At 46.7% G+C, this 13,069-nt stretch overlaps 1 protein-coding gene across 1 annotated transcript in view; it reads left to right on the top strand.

Annotated features, from left to right (window-relative positions):
- Positions 1-1,143: 1,143 nt before the first annotated feature.
- The window catches only part of adamts15 (ADAM metallopeptidase with thrombospondin type 1 motif 15), a 36,304-nt gene continuing 24,378 nt past the window's right edge, over positions 1,144-13,069 (top strand). The window contains exon 1 of the mRNA XM_062960891.1: positions 1,144-2,360. Coding sequence (XP_062816961.1) covers positions 1,371-2,360 — 990 coding nt within the window. The 5' untranslated portion in view covers positions 1,144-1,370. The remainder of the gene's footprint in view (positions 2,361-13,069) is intronic.

The following is a 13,069-nucleotide window of genomic DNA, read 5'->3' as shown; positions in this document are numbered from 1 at the left end:
TGAAGGGAAGTCATAGGGAAGAGGGAGCAAGCTTGTTTTCTGCTGCCCTGCAGACTAGGACGAGGAATAATGGCTTCAAACTTCAGGAAAGGAGATTCCACCTAAACATTAGGAAGAACTTTCTGTGAGGGCTGTTTGGCAGTGGAACTCTCTCCCCGGGGCCGTGGTGGAGGCTCCTTTTTTGGAGGCTTTTAAGCAGAGGCTGGATGGCCATCTGTCGGGGGTGCTTTGAACGTGATTTCCTGCTTCTTGGCAGGGGGTTGGACTGGATGGCTCACAAGGTCTCTTCCAACTCTACTATTCTATGATTCTATGATTCTAGGCATGCTTTGGATACAGGGAAAGGATTCCCTCAATCTAATCCTATCATCTATCTAACTACATTGAGACTTGAGTGGTCCAGGGTCACCCCCAACACTTTGAACATGATTTTCCTGCTTTTTGGCCCAATGGGGTTGGGCTGGATGGCCCATGAGGTCTCTTCCAACTCTAGGATTGTATGAAGAAAGGAAACCCCCGTTCATCCTAAGACTCTTTCCAAAGTGAAAGCATCTCCACAAGGTGTTGTCGAAGGCTTTCATGGCTGGGATCACAGGGTTGTTGTATGTATTCCGAGCTGCATGGCCATGTTCCAGAAGTATTCTCTCCTGACGTTTCACCCACATCTATGGCAGGCATCCTCAGAGGTTGTGAGGCACATACATACAACAACCCAACATCTAAGGACATTAGGCTGGGAACCACTGGTATGAGGCACCATTCAGAAAGAATAGCAATACCACTGTGTAGACCTAGCCCTGTCTGAGGTGGATGTGTGAAATATATACATGCATCAAACAAACAAGCCCATTTCTTTGGCAGCTAGGATTGACTTTGCAGTCCTTCAATCCAAGAATGGGAAATGTCTAGTCCTCCAAATGTTGTTAGTCTACTATTCCCATGACACACGTTCAGCCAAGGCTGATGGAGGATTGAGTTGTAGTCTGGCCATAAGAGCCCGGAATAGATACAACAACTGCATCTCCACAAGCATCCCTGTCCGGAGTGTCCGGCCTGGCTCCTGCGCGAGTGCGCTTTAAAAGTCCACGAAGGAGCCCGGGAGGCGCCTCCCCTTCGGAAGGAAAAGGCGGGAGAGAAGGAGGAGAAGGAGGGGAAGAATGAGAAGGAGCAGGAGGGGAGCAGCGCCGCTCGCGAACCCATATAAAAAAGAATTGGCACATGACAGCGATGTATATATAAAGCCCTGACACGTCCGAGGGCCTTTTCTTTGCAAAGAGAGGGAGAGAAGAAAGAAGGGAGAGAGAAGGGAAGAGAAAGAGAGATGCCCCTGTGAAGCCACTGCTGGAGGAGAGTCGGAGGAGGCTTTGGGCATGGCTCTCCTCCTGGCCCTCCTGGCCCTCCTGCCTGCCTTGGCAAGCCCCGTGGCAGACGAGGCCGAGGTGGTGACTCCTCTGCGCCTGGATCGGGACCCCTCCGCCCGACGCCAGCCCTTCCACCCCGGGCAGGAGCGAGGCCGCTTCCCCGCTCCCAGCGAGGTGACTTTCCAGCTGCGCGCCTTCCGACAGGACTTCTCTCTGCGGCTCAGCCCGGACTCGCGCTTCCTGGCTCCCGCGTTCGTGGCGCAATACCTGGGCGGGCCCCACTCCGCGCCCCCGGACCTGCGCCACTGCTTCTACTCGGGCGACGTGAACGCGGAGGCGGACTCCTTCGCCGCCCTGAGCCTCTGCGGGGGGCTGACGGGGGCCTTCGGCGTCCGCGGGGCCGAGTACCTCATCCGCCCGCTGAAGGAGCCCGGCCTGGGCGGGGGGAACCGGGCGCGGTGGGTCGAGCCCGGGGAGCACCTGCTGCAGCGCCGGCGCCCCCCCGCCACGCCCGGCCCGGCGCCCGCCTCCCGCTGCGGGGTGGCCTCGGGGCTCAACGCCGGCGCCCTGCGCGCCCTCCAGCAGTACAAGCTCTCCCGCGAGGAAGGGCGCGAAGGGGACCCCCACGACCCGTCCTCGCCCCCGCCTCCGCCCCCGCCGCGCCCCCGAGCCAAGCGCTTCGTCTCCCTCCCGCGCTTCGTGGAGACGCTGCTGGTGGCCGACGAGTCCATGGCGCTCTTCCACGGCGCCGACCTCACGCACTACCTGCTGACCCTGATGGCCACCGCCGCCCGGCTCTACCGCCACGCCAGCCTGGGCAACGCCATCCAGCTGGCCGTGGTCAAGCTGCTGGTCATCGGGCGCGAGGACAAGGGCCCCAAGGTCACCGGCAACGCCGCCCTCACCCTCCGCAACTTCTGCGCCTGGCAGAAGAAGTGGAACAAGGGCAGCGACAAGCACCCCGAGTACTGGGACACCGCCATCCTCTTCACCAAGCAGGTCGGGAGCCGGGACCCCCCGCCGGGGAAGGGGCCAAGGGAAGCCCTCCCTCTGCCTAGCTCTCCTTCCCTCCTTCCTTCCCTTCCTTCCCTTCCTTCCTTCCTTCCTTCCTTCCTTCCTTCCTTCCTTCCTTCCTTCCTTCCTTCCTTCCTCCCTCCCTCCCTCCCTTCCTTCCTTCCATCATTCCTTCCTTCCTAACTTCCTTCCTTCCTTTCCTTCCTTTCCTTCCTTCCCTTCCCTTCCTTCCTTTCCTTCCTTTCCTTCCTTTCCTTCCCTCCCTTCCCTCCCTCCCTCCCTCCCTCCCTCCTTCCTTCCTTCCTTCCCTTCTTCCCTCCCTTCCTTCCATCCTTCCATCCTTCCTTCCTTTCCTTCCTTTCCTTCCTTTCCTTCCCTCCCTTCCCTCCCTCCCTCCCTCCTTCCTTCCTTCCTTCCTTCCTTCCCTTCTTCCCTCCCTTCCTTCCTTCCTTCCTTCCTTCCTTCCTTCCTTCCTTCCTTCCTTCCTTCCTTCCTTCCTCCCTCCCTCCCTTCCTTCCTTCCATCATTCCTTCCTTCCTAACTTCCTTCCTTCCTTTCCTTCCTTTCCTTCCTTCCCTTCCCTTCCTTCCTTTCCTTCCTTTCCTTCCTTTCCTTCCCTCCCTTCCCTCCCTCCCTCCCTCCCTCCCTCCCTCCTTCCTTCCTTCCTTCCCTTCTTCCCTCCCTTCCTTCCATCCTTCCATCCTTCCTTCCTTTCCTTCCTTTCCTTCCTTTCCTTCCCTCCCTTCCCTCCCTCCCTCCCTCCCTCCCTCCTTCCTTCCTTCCTTCCCTTCTTCCCTCCCTTCCTTCCATCCTTCCATCCTTCCTTCCTTTCCTTCCTTTCCTTCCTTTCCTTCCCTCCCTTCCCTCCCTCCCTCCCTCCCTCCTTCCTTCCTTCCTTCCTTCCCTTCTTCCCTCCCTTCCTTCCATCCTTCCATCCTTCCTTCCTTCCTAACTTCCTTTCCTTCCTTTTTTCCTTCCTTCCTTTCCTTCCTTCCTTTCCTTCCTCTCTCCCCTCCCTCCCTTCCCCTTCCTTCCTTCCTTCCTTCCTTCCTTCCTTCCTTCCTTCCTTCCTTCCTTCCTTCCTTCCTTCCAGCAGCTGTATCCACTAGGAGCTTTGCCCTTCAGCTTCCCCTCCTCCTACCAGCTGTACCCACTAGGCCAGGGGTCCCCAAACTAAGGCCCTCCATGGTCATTTACCTGGCCCCCACTCTCAGTTTTAGACTTAGGTTTGCCCAAAGTCTGAAATGACTTGAAGGCATACAACAGTCCTAATTAACTTGACTATCTCATTGGCCAGAAGCAGGCCCACATTTCCCATTGAAATACTGATAGGTTTATGTTGGTTAAAATTGTTTTTATTTTTAAATATTGTATTGTTCTTTTATTGTTGCTGGTTTTTTTGCACTACAAATAAGACATGCTCAGTGTGCATAGGAATTTATTTGTATTTTTTTTCAAATGATAATTTGGCCCCTCAAAAGTCTGAGGGACCATGAACCTGCCCTCCACTTAAAAAGTTTGAGGACCCCTGCACTAGGCATTCTGTCCAGTCTTGCATCTGTTCTGCCCACTAAGAGCTCTGCTCTTCCTTGCCCTTTTTACACACTCTGCCCTACCTTATGGTGACTGTGTACACTATTTATTTATTTGTGACATTTATATCCCACCCTTCTCACCTCGAAGGGGACCCAGGGCGGTTTACAAGTATATATAAAAAAGGTAAAGGTTTCCCCTGACGTTAAGTCCAGTCATGTCTGACTCTGGGGGTTGGTGCTCATCTCCATTTCTAAGCTGAAGAGCCGGCGTTGTCCGTAGACACCTCCAAGGTCATGTGGCCGGCATGACTGCAATAGGTACCGCTCCGGCGGGAAGGTAACAGCACTCCATGCAGTCTTGCCAGCCACATAAACTTGGAGGTGTCTGCGGACAATGCCGGCTCTACGGCTTAGAAATGGAGATGAGCACCAACCTCCAGAGTCTGACACAACTGGACTTAATGTCAGGGAAAAACCTTTACCTTTACCTAGTCCCTGGTCGGGGATAATGGCCAGGTCATGTAGTGGCTGGGGTCTCTGGGAATGTAGTTCTCAAATGTCTAAATCCTAAACTCTCAAGTTTCTGCTGGGAGTACCTTTCTCCCCCTTGCTGTCTTGCCCTTTGCCATGCAATGATACAGGACCCGAACTTGGGACTCAGTGCATGCAAAGCATGTGTTTGGATGCTATGCACAGTTGGCCTCTCCGGTCATTGGTCATTGCTTGTCGGCAGCTCTGAGAGAGGGCAGCTCATGGGGCGGGTGCTTGGCATACGTGGAATTCCTTTTGAACAGCAGTCCAGGGAGAGAGAAAAAAGACAAACACCCATTGGCACAGTTATTGTAATGATTATTTTCTTTTAGTGAGGCCAGTAAATGGGTCAGACGGAAGGCATTCTTCCAGAGGAGGCAACTCTGACAGGGCTGGAGATTGCCAGTGGGCCCCTCTCTGAGGATCTTTGGAGCTGTCATGCATCTCTCTTTCTCTCTCCACTCATTCTGTGTCTCCGTCTCTCCTTCCGCTGCCTGTTTTCAGGAATATAATTGTTTGTTACCCAATGTAGTCACTGTTTATAGCCTGGAGGAGCCATTGCTTGCTGTGTTACAGCTGGGAAATTGTGGCCGGATGCATCTTTAAATGCATTTTGTGGATTTTTTTTTTTTAAAAAATGGAAGACATGTCAGAAATGTAGAAAATGTGCGGAAGCTAGGGGAGCTGGGGATAGCAAGACATTTTCTTTCTCACTAAATGTTAGGGTCACTTTTCAAAAGTGCTTAGCAGCTTGTTGAGCAGATAAAAGAAAATACATTTCTTCGTTGTCTGTTCTGACCCAAGACAGTTCATTGCCAGATACCAGAGACAAAAATGTGCTTTCTAGTGGTAGCCAGTGGTGCCAGGAGGGCTGCATGTCAATCTGCTCTGGATTTAAAGGGAGCTGTCCAGAGTGCTGAACTCTTGCCCCCTAAACAGAGTCAGCCCCTTAGATGCCGGAAAGTTCAGACTGAAACATGGAGTGGATTTTCTTTTCTAGTCCTGCATTCAGGGCACAATGAACCCATAGGACTCATGGCCACAATCAATAGACATTGCCATAAGTGAGGCATTTAGGGGCAGTGCACCTCTGCAGAACAGCGCAAGGGAAAAGAAAGTGCGTTCCTTTTTTTGACTTCATTGTACATATATTATTATACATAAATTATACATATAAAGTGGCACACAACTTTGTTCTCATTGTAGTCATTCAAGCTATACATCTACACTAGCCCTGGGCAAACTTCGGCCCTCCCTCCAGGTGTTCTGGACTGTAGTCTGTTAGGAATTGTTGCAGCCACAATCCAAATCACCCGGAAGGGCTCAAGTTTACCCTTGCCTGATCTACACTATCGAATTAACACAGTTATAGTTTTCCAAGGCCTTTTGCCTCCTCTATTTAAAAGTGCTGCTGTCTCACCTGGGAGTTATAGTTTTCAATGGTCTTTAAGCCTCCTCTGTTAAATAGTGTCATTGTCTCACTTGAAGGTTATACAGTAGAGTCTCACTTATCCAACACTCGCTTATCCAACGTTCTGGATTATCCAACGCATTTTTGTAGTCATTGTTTTCAATACATCGTGATATTTTGGTGCTAAATTCGTAAATACAGTAATTACTACATAGCATTACTGCGTATTGAACTACTTTTTCTGTCAAATTTGTTGCATAACATGATGTTTTGGTGCTTAATTTGTAAAATCATAATGTAATTTGATGTTTAATAGGCTTTTCCTTAATGCCTCCTTATTATCCAACATATTCGCTTATCCAACATTCTGCTGTCCCGTTTATGTTGGATAAGTGAAACTCTACTGTAGTTTTCCTTTTTTAACATTTTTTTTTTACTAATCATTATTTTATTGTGGAATAACACACACACACACACACAGAGAAACATACAATCTTGATATTCCACAATCAAAATACAAATATTTTTCCCCAGTCCCGCCACCTCCCCATTCCCACCCATGAACCCCACCCTTGACTTCTCCTTACATTATATGAAGGTACAGGAATACAGTAGAGTCTCACTTATCCAACATAAACGGGCCGGCAGAACGTTGGATAAGCGAATATGTTGGATAATAAGGAGAGATTAAGAAAAAGCCTATTAAACATCAAAATAGGTTATGATTTTACAAATTAAGCACCAAACATCATGTTATACAATAAATCTGACAGAAAAAGTAGTTCATTACACATTAATGCTATGTAGTAATTACTGTATATACGAATTTAGTACCAAAATATCACAATGCATTGAAAACATTGACTACAAAAATGCGTTGGATAATCCGGAACGTTGGATAAGTGAGACTCTACTGTACTATTAAATATTTATACCTCAGTATGATCAAGCATGTAATCGTTTCCCTTGATTTCACCAGCTATTCTATTATCGCTCAGAATCCTATTAATCTTATACATAGACATCTTTCTGAGGTTCTCAAAAGTACTCATTTTATTTTCTTCATTATCCTGTATTCCTTTTTACATGTGTTCCTACAGATATTTTTGGGCTGCAATATTAATCTTTCCCAGCTAGTATAGTCAATGGTGAGGAGTGCTGGGGGTTACAGTCAGGCAATAACTTGAGGGGACACATTTGCCCACCTGTGCTTGTTGTTGTTGTTGTTGTTGTTGTTGATGTTGTTGTTGTTGCGTGCCTTCAAGTCATTTCCAACCTATGGCTACCCTAACATTTTCTTGACAAGATGTGTGCAGAAGAGGTCTGCCATTGCATTCCTCTAAAGCCAAGGGAGTATGGCTTGGCCAAGATCACGCAGCTGAGTGGGGATTCAAGCCCTACTTGTTGTGTTTTTATTTGTTCAAGCAATTTCCCCCCCTAAATATCTTCTCAGAAGGTCTATGAGATAACTGCAAAGGCATTTCTACATCCCGTGGGAGCTGGGATTTCTTTCCCAAGGGTCATTTTTCACTGTGAACATTTTATTTACAGTCATGATAAACACACTTAGGTTTATCAAATTGCATGACTTTTGGCCTCAGAGGAACATCCCTGTCTTTGGGTCCTAATTAGAAAGACTTCCTGCTCCTTGCTGTGCTTGTCTTTTGTTTTGTTTGCATGCTGATGGGAATCCATCACAGTCCAGTGAAGACAAGAGTCTCTAGTGTTTTAGTCTCATTGTTTATAGCTCTGGAAAAAGCCAAAATCGATCATGATTCCCTGCTTGTGAACCCTGCAGGGAGACCTTGGGAAGGAGACAGAAGATGGCTTTCTAGCACCTCCCGACTGGTCCCTTCCCTCTTCAGCTGGAGTGTTGTTTGCCATTGGTCGTGTCCGATGGCTTCTTGCCCAATAGGAAAATAACCACACACTTTACCCTTCATCTTTTACTTCCCTTCCACCTGGACTGGCTTCAGACCGGTGATTGACATGCAGCTTCCACAAGGAATTTCTGGCCGTGCTCCAGGGCAGCAATCCCAGTGACGCTCATGGGAAACATCTCTGCGTGTCCAATTGGGATTTCTCATTTGACATGCAGATACTTCAGCCAAAGCATGCGGCGAAACATTCTTGCTGGTTGCGTTTCCATTTTTATTTCACCACTACTCATTTTCTAATTTTTCACGATTCCCATACAGGGAGTAATACCTTTTCCCCTACATCTATATTGTTGACTGCCATCATTTGACATATTGAAGACTACCTTCTCTTGGGCCTAGGGCAAGACGAATCACTCTACATCTCTCCTTGAAAAATATTGTAAGCTTAACCCTAGAGGTACTACCATAGGCTGGATTAGCAAAATCTGGCCATGGACCACATATTGCCCCTGAAGGCTATTTTTAAGGGCCTTGGTTCTCCCGATTGTGGAGGGAGGTTTGTTGCTAAATGTGCTCTCAAGCCTCTAGGGAGTAGGAAGGGACATTTTATCATGTTTTATCCACATCCAGATGTTTTAGGTGGGGGTTAGTTTTTAAAACTAACAAGTACCCTGGAAATTCATGTCAGGTTTACATCCTGGCTTAAAAAGGCATGCTGTAGATATAAAACAGGTTTTCTTGGGGGAGGGGAAGAGAACATGATAAACATATTCTTCATGCCACCTAGGACGTGCAGAGGAAAGGTTAGATCAGTGGTTCCCAACCTTTGGGCCTCCAGGTGTTTTGGACTTCAGCTTCCACACTTCCTAACAACTGGTAAGCTGGTTGGGATTTCTGGGAGTTGAAGTCCAAAACATCTGGAAGCCGAAAGGTTGGGAACCACTGCAACTAGATGGCCGAAGCTGCTTTCCTTATCTTTTCTCTCTATGGCACCCTTTTCAGTGCCAGGAAAATGTTGGCACAAGCTGTGGGGAGGGGGGTCCTGCTGTACAGGATAACTTGTGATGCCAAGGAGAGGGGGGGAGAATCCTTGAAAATTAAGTCAAAGATCTCTGTTTGTGAATGGAGCTCTTCCAACTACCAAAGATAGATTCTAGATCCAATCCTTCAGAATTCTTGATGTAGTCTAACAACAGCTGGAGACCTACATGAAAAATGGTGACTTCGCAGATTCATTGTGTCTGTTCCTGTTGGGACTGATGACTTTATCACACCAGCCTGTTCTGTCATCATAATCACATTGTTTAACTGAATGGATACATAATTGGAACAATCACTTTTACGCCTCATTGCAATTGCACAATATCAGCACTTTATTGATATATGTTTCCATGATTAGGCTTCCATGCAGCCTCACTTCCTATCCATCATTACCCTGTATTTTTTCCTATGTTCCTGTCTTCTCCCACTCTGCCAAATTGCACAGTCACACAGCTTTGGTGTCCTTGTGAGACTTTTCCCTGCTTCGCAGTATCGGGATTGCAGGAGGAGAACATTATTGCACAAAGAAGAGTGGCAGAAGAACATCAATATTGGTTTCATTGGTCCCCCCCCCCCCTCCATTGATGAAAAGGAAGTTCAACCATTATTCAGGTGCAATGCGACCAAAAGAGTGGAGAACAAAATGTGGTAAAAGGTGCTTTTATCCTTCGGTAATTGCACTTTACCATCCTCGTGTGATAAAGTCCTAAGAATAGGATTTAGATCTCTCTCCTTTATATGAACCTACAAGAAGGGGATGAAAGGGAGGACTGTTGAAAAGCAACCCACAAACTGCTGTGTCTTGTTATCTCTGTCCATGTTTTTGGCACCAGCCCTCTTGTACATGGATAAACTTCCTTGAAACAGCCATGGATTTTTGTGTAGTGAATGGGCCAGTGAAGCCAGCCCTTAGGCATACCTTCTGCTTCTCCTCCCCTATTTCCCCCCATTCTTCCCATGATGCTGGATTGGAAGAAGTCAGCTTTGGCTGTTTTCACTCTGCCGATCTATGGAGCGGGGCTGTAGAAACCTCACATGGTATACATTAGAGCAGGATGTGGCTCGGCGGATGAGACCCCTTGTCTTACTGAAATGAGACCTGGAACTTTTCCACCGGCTTTGAAAGGGAACTGAATGTTTTTCTCCAATTGCTGTGTTGCTGCACTGTGGCAAAGGATACGAATGTTTGACAAATGTGATATTACTTACTGGGTTGTCAAGCAACTCTTCATGGGGAACAGAAAGGAAAAAGAGAAAGAGAGGAGAAATAAGGAATTGCTTTTGATTATCAGCAATCAGGAAGAGCGTTTCAGGCTCATGGCTGTTGAGGGACCAGTAAAAAAGGAAAATATGATATTTTTAATAGATAAAGCGAAGGTGTCTTGTATTTTCCTTCTCTTTCTGGTTCTGTGGAATTCTATCCCGGAGCAGATGAGGAACTCAGCTCAATGTTTTTTAATATTTCATTTTCTTTGGGGAAGCTTTTTTTTCCACAAGAAGTTTCAAAGTAGAAATACTTTTGGAAACACAGGAAATTTATAGTCATTTTGACAATGCAATGACTAGAAGACTGGATGTAGGGCTGAGTTTCAGTTCAACCTGGGAAGCTGCAACAAGGAGCACTTCCAGAGCAAGGAACAAGAGTCCTCTCTTGTTTTTAGTTATGCAACCTCAGTCCTATTGCTGGCAATGGGTTTTTAAAAACATGACAACTGCTCTTTGTGTCTCTTGTGAAGATACCAGCAAAAGAGACAGCAGGGTCTTCTTTTGCATTTAATGTATTGCTTCCATGAGAAGGATTCTAAAATTACAAGTGAAAGAAAGAAAGTGTGCTGACTCCTTCAACCTGATGGATTCTCATAATTCATGGTAGAAGCTTTTGGATGCCTTCAGACTTACATTTGGGATGGGTTTGGTCTCCAGCATTTAAGGCCTTGTTCCTACTTTCGAACAATACCCCGTGTGCATATTTTCTGCATTACTGCAATGTTCATTCCTCAAACCCCGATGTGAGGGCACTGGATCAAGCAAGACATCTGCCTCTCTTGAACTCATCCATCTGTGGTCTCATGATACCATGGAATTCTTCAGGCTGCCAAAGGCTATTATGCAAACCCAAAACGTTCCTTTCATTACGGATGAAAAAAGAAACGAAAAAGTTAATTGATAGGCAGTTTGGGGTTGCAGTCAACATACTAGAGATGAAGTGTGAATGCTCATTCTTAATTTGGCATTTTGAGATTCTTTCCAAGGCCAGTTCTCTAAACAGTAAATGGCGCCATACTGGAATCATAAAATCTTATAGCTGGAAGGAAAAAACAACAACTTGAAGACATAAAAAAATGACATGTTAACATTAAGAGGTGGTTGGCTGCATACAGAGGCTTTGGAAATCGAAGCACCAGAGTGCTTTGGGAGACATGTTTCTTGTTCTTGCTTTCCACTGTGTTATTTTATGGGCATTGGCGTTGTATGATTGCTGCCCTTCTGAGATGTATTTGCCCATAATCCTTGACCATGTCTCATGCTAGGTTGTGGCTTATGGAAGTGAAGTCTAAAACACGTGGAGAGTGTCTGCCTACTTAGCTGTGGGGAGGGTTAGTCTGGATGTTATGGTCTTTATCAGTTATGCCCCGATGTCCACTTGAGCCTAAGCACAAGAAGAGCAAGGGTTAAAAGCTTCTTGTTAATCCCTGTTTGGATTCAGCAGGCGAGATCCACCAGAAAATGTGTGTCAGTGTGTCAGTGCAGGTGTTGGGCGGGAAGCCAAAGGCTCTTTTCAGCTAGTGAGGAAACAGGAATTAAAAAAGAAAGAAAAACGAAGGAATGAGTAAGGCAAAACAAATGGCCAGTCTCTACAGAGCAACATTTTCCCTTTTCGGATTAACTGATGTTCTACTTTTGGATCACACTCTCTGCATCTAGACGAGTCTCTGGAACCAAATACCTATAATGCTTTGTGTCTGTGGAACTAATTGCCTGTAATGCTTTGTGCTTTCATCCAGACTTGGCAGGTATGGACAAAGAGCAAGCACCAGCTAGCACCATGTCTTCAGCAGGTGCCTTCGTCTTAACTCAAGGCCAATTTGTAGCCATTCAGATATTATTGGAGTACAAATCCTATGGGCTCTACTCAATGCAACTAATAGGAAAGGATGATGGGAGTTATGATCTGTCAATGATGTTGCTTATCCACATTCTAGGCTACTATATTTCTAATTCAGAACAGATGTGGAAGGATATGTCTGCAAAATCATCATCATCTTCTCCTTCATCTTCCTTCTCCCCCTTCATCTCTCCCTCTTCTTCTTCCTCTGCCTTCTCCATCATCTTCTCATTTGGAGAGAGAATGGAGATAAAACCACATAGATTTTGCTATGAGAGGAAAAACTCATTTGATGAACAAGACAGAGGGTCTATCTAAAGCCATATTGTATTTCCAGCTGTGGCTAGTCAGTTGTCTTTGAGGATCTCACAATCATGACAGTTGAGACATCCAGCTCCAGGTTGGGCTTACCATTTTCTTCATGACTTCTGCTCAAATAGATTTTTCATTCTAAAACAGTCTTTGATTAGGCAAACCCCAGGTTCAAAGGGTCAAGTGGAGCCCCCGGTGGTGCAATGGGTTAAACCCTTGTGCCAGCAAGACTGCTGACTGACAGGTCGGCAGTTCGAATCTGGGGAGAGTGGGTGAGCTCTCTCTGTCAGCTCCAGCTCCCCATGTGAGGACATGTGAGAAGCCTCTCACAAGGATGGTAAAACATCAAATATCTGGATATCCCCTGGGCAACAACGTGGCAGACGACCAATTCTCTCACACCAGAAGCAACTTGCAGTTTCTCAAGTCGCTCCTGACATGAAAAAAATAGGGTTGAGTAGGGTCGACCATTTTTGTTTAGACTGGAACTGTAGACTCTTACATTGACTGGGAAGACTACACAAGCTGTAATCTCAATGAATGAGGTTTCAATGTATACATTAATCAAATATATACATTGAAACCTCAATGGAGTAAGAAAAAGGTAGCCATGGCAATCATGGGTACAATATCCTTAAAGCCTCATGCAGGTGCTCCATATATTATGTCCAGACTTTTTCATACTCTTTATGGATGATGCTCTTTGAAACTGCAATTTACGTTCTTTTCTGCGAGGTCTTCCTGAGGTCATTTGTTTGGCATCAAGATGTTTGAGGCTAACATTTTCACAGAGTTGCAGGATTAGATTTGGATCTTTGCAAACTGGAAAGCTAATAGAACTATCCATGGAGTGAACTACCTCTGGCCTCTTCTGCGCC

Source organism: Anolis carolinensis, unplaced genomic scaffold (genome assembly GCF_035594765.1).
Source record: "Anolis carolinensis isolate JA03-04 unplaced genomic scaffold, rAnoCar3.1.pri scaffold_8, whole genome shotgun sequence".
NCBI classification, from domain to species: Eukaryota; Metazoa; Chordata; class Lepidosauria; order Squamata; family Dactyloidae; genus Anolis; species Anolis carolinensis.
The sequence above is the reverse complement of the archived record's forward strand: the minus strand, read 5'-3'. Positions and strand labels throughout refer to the sequence as shown.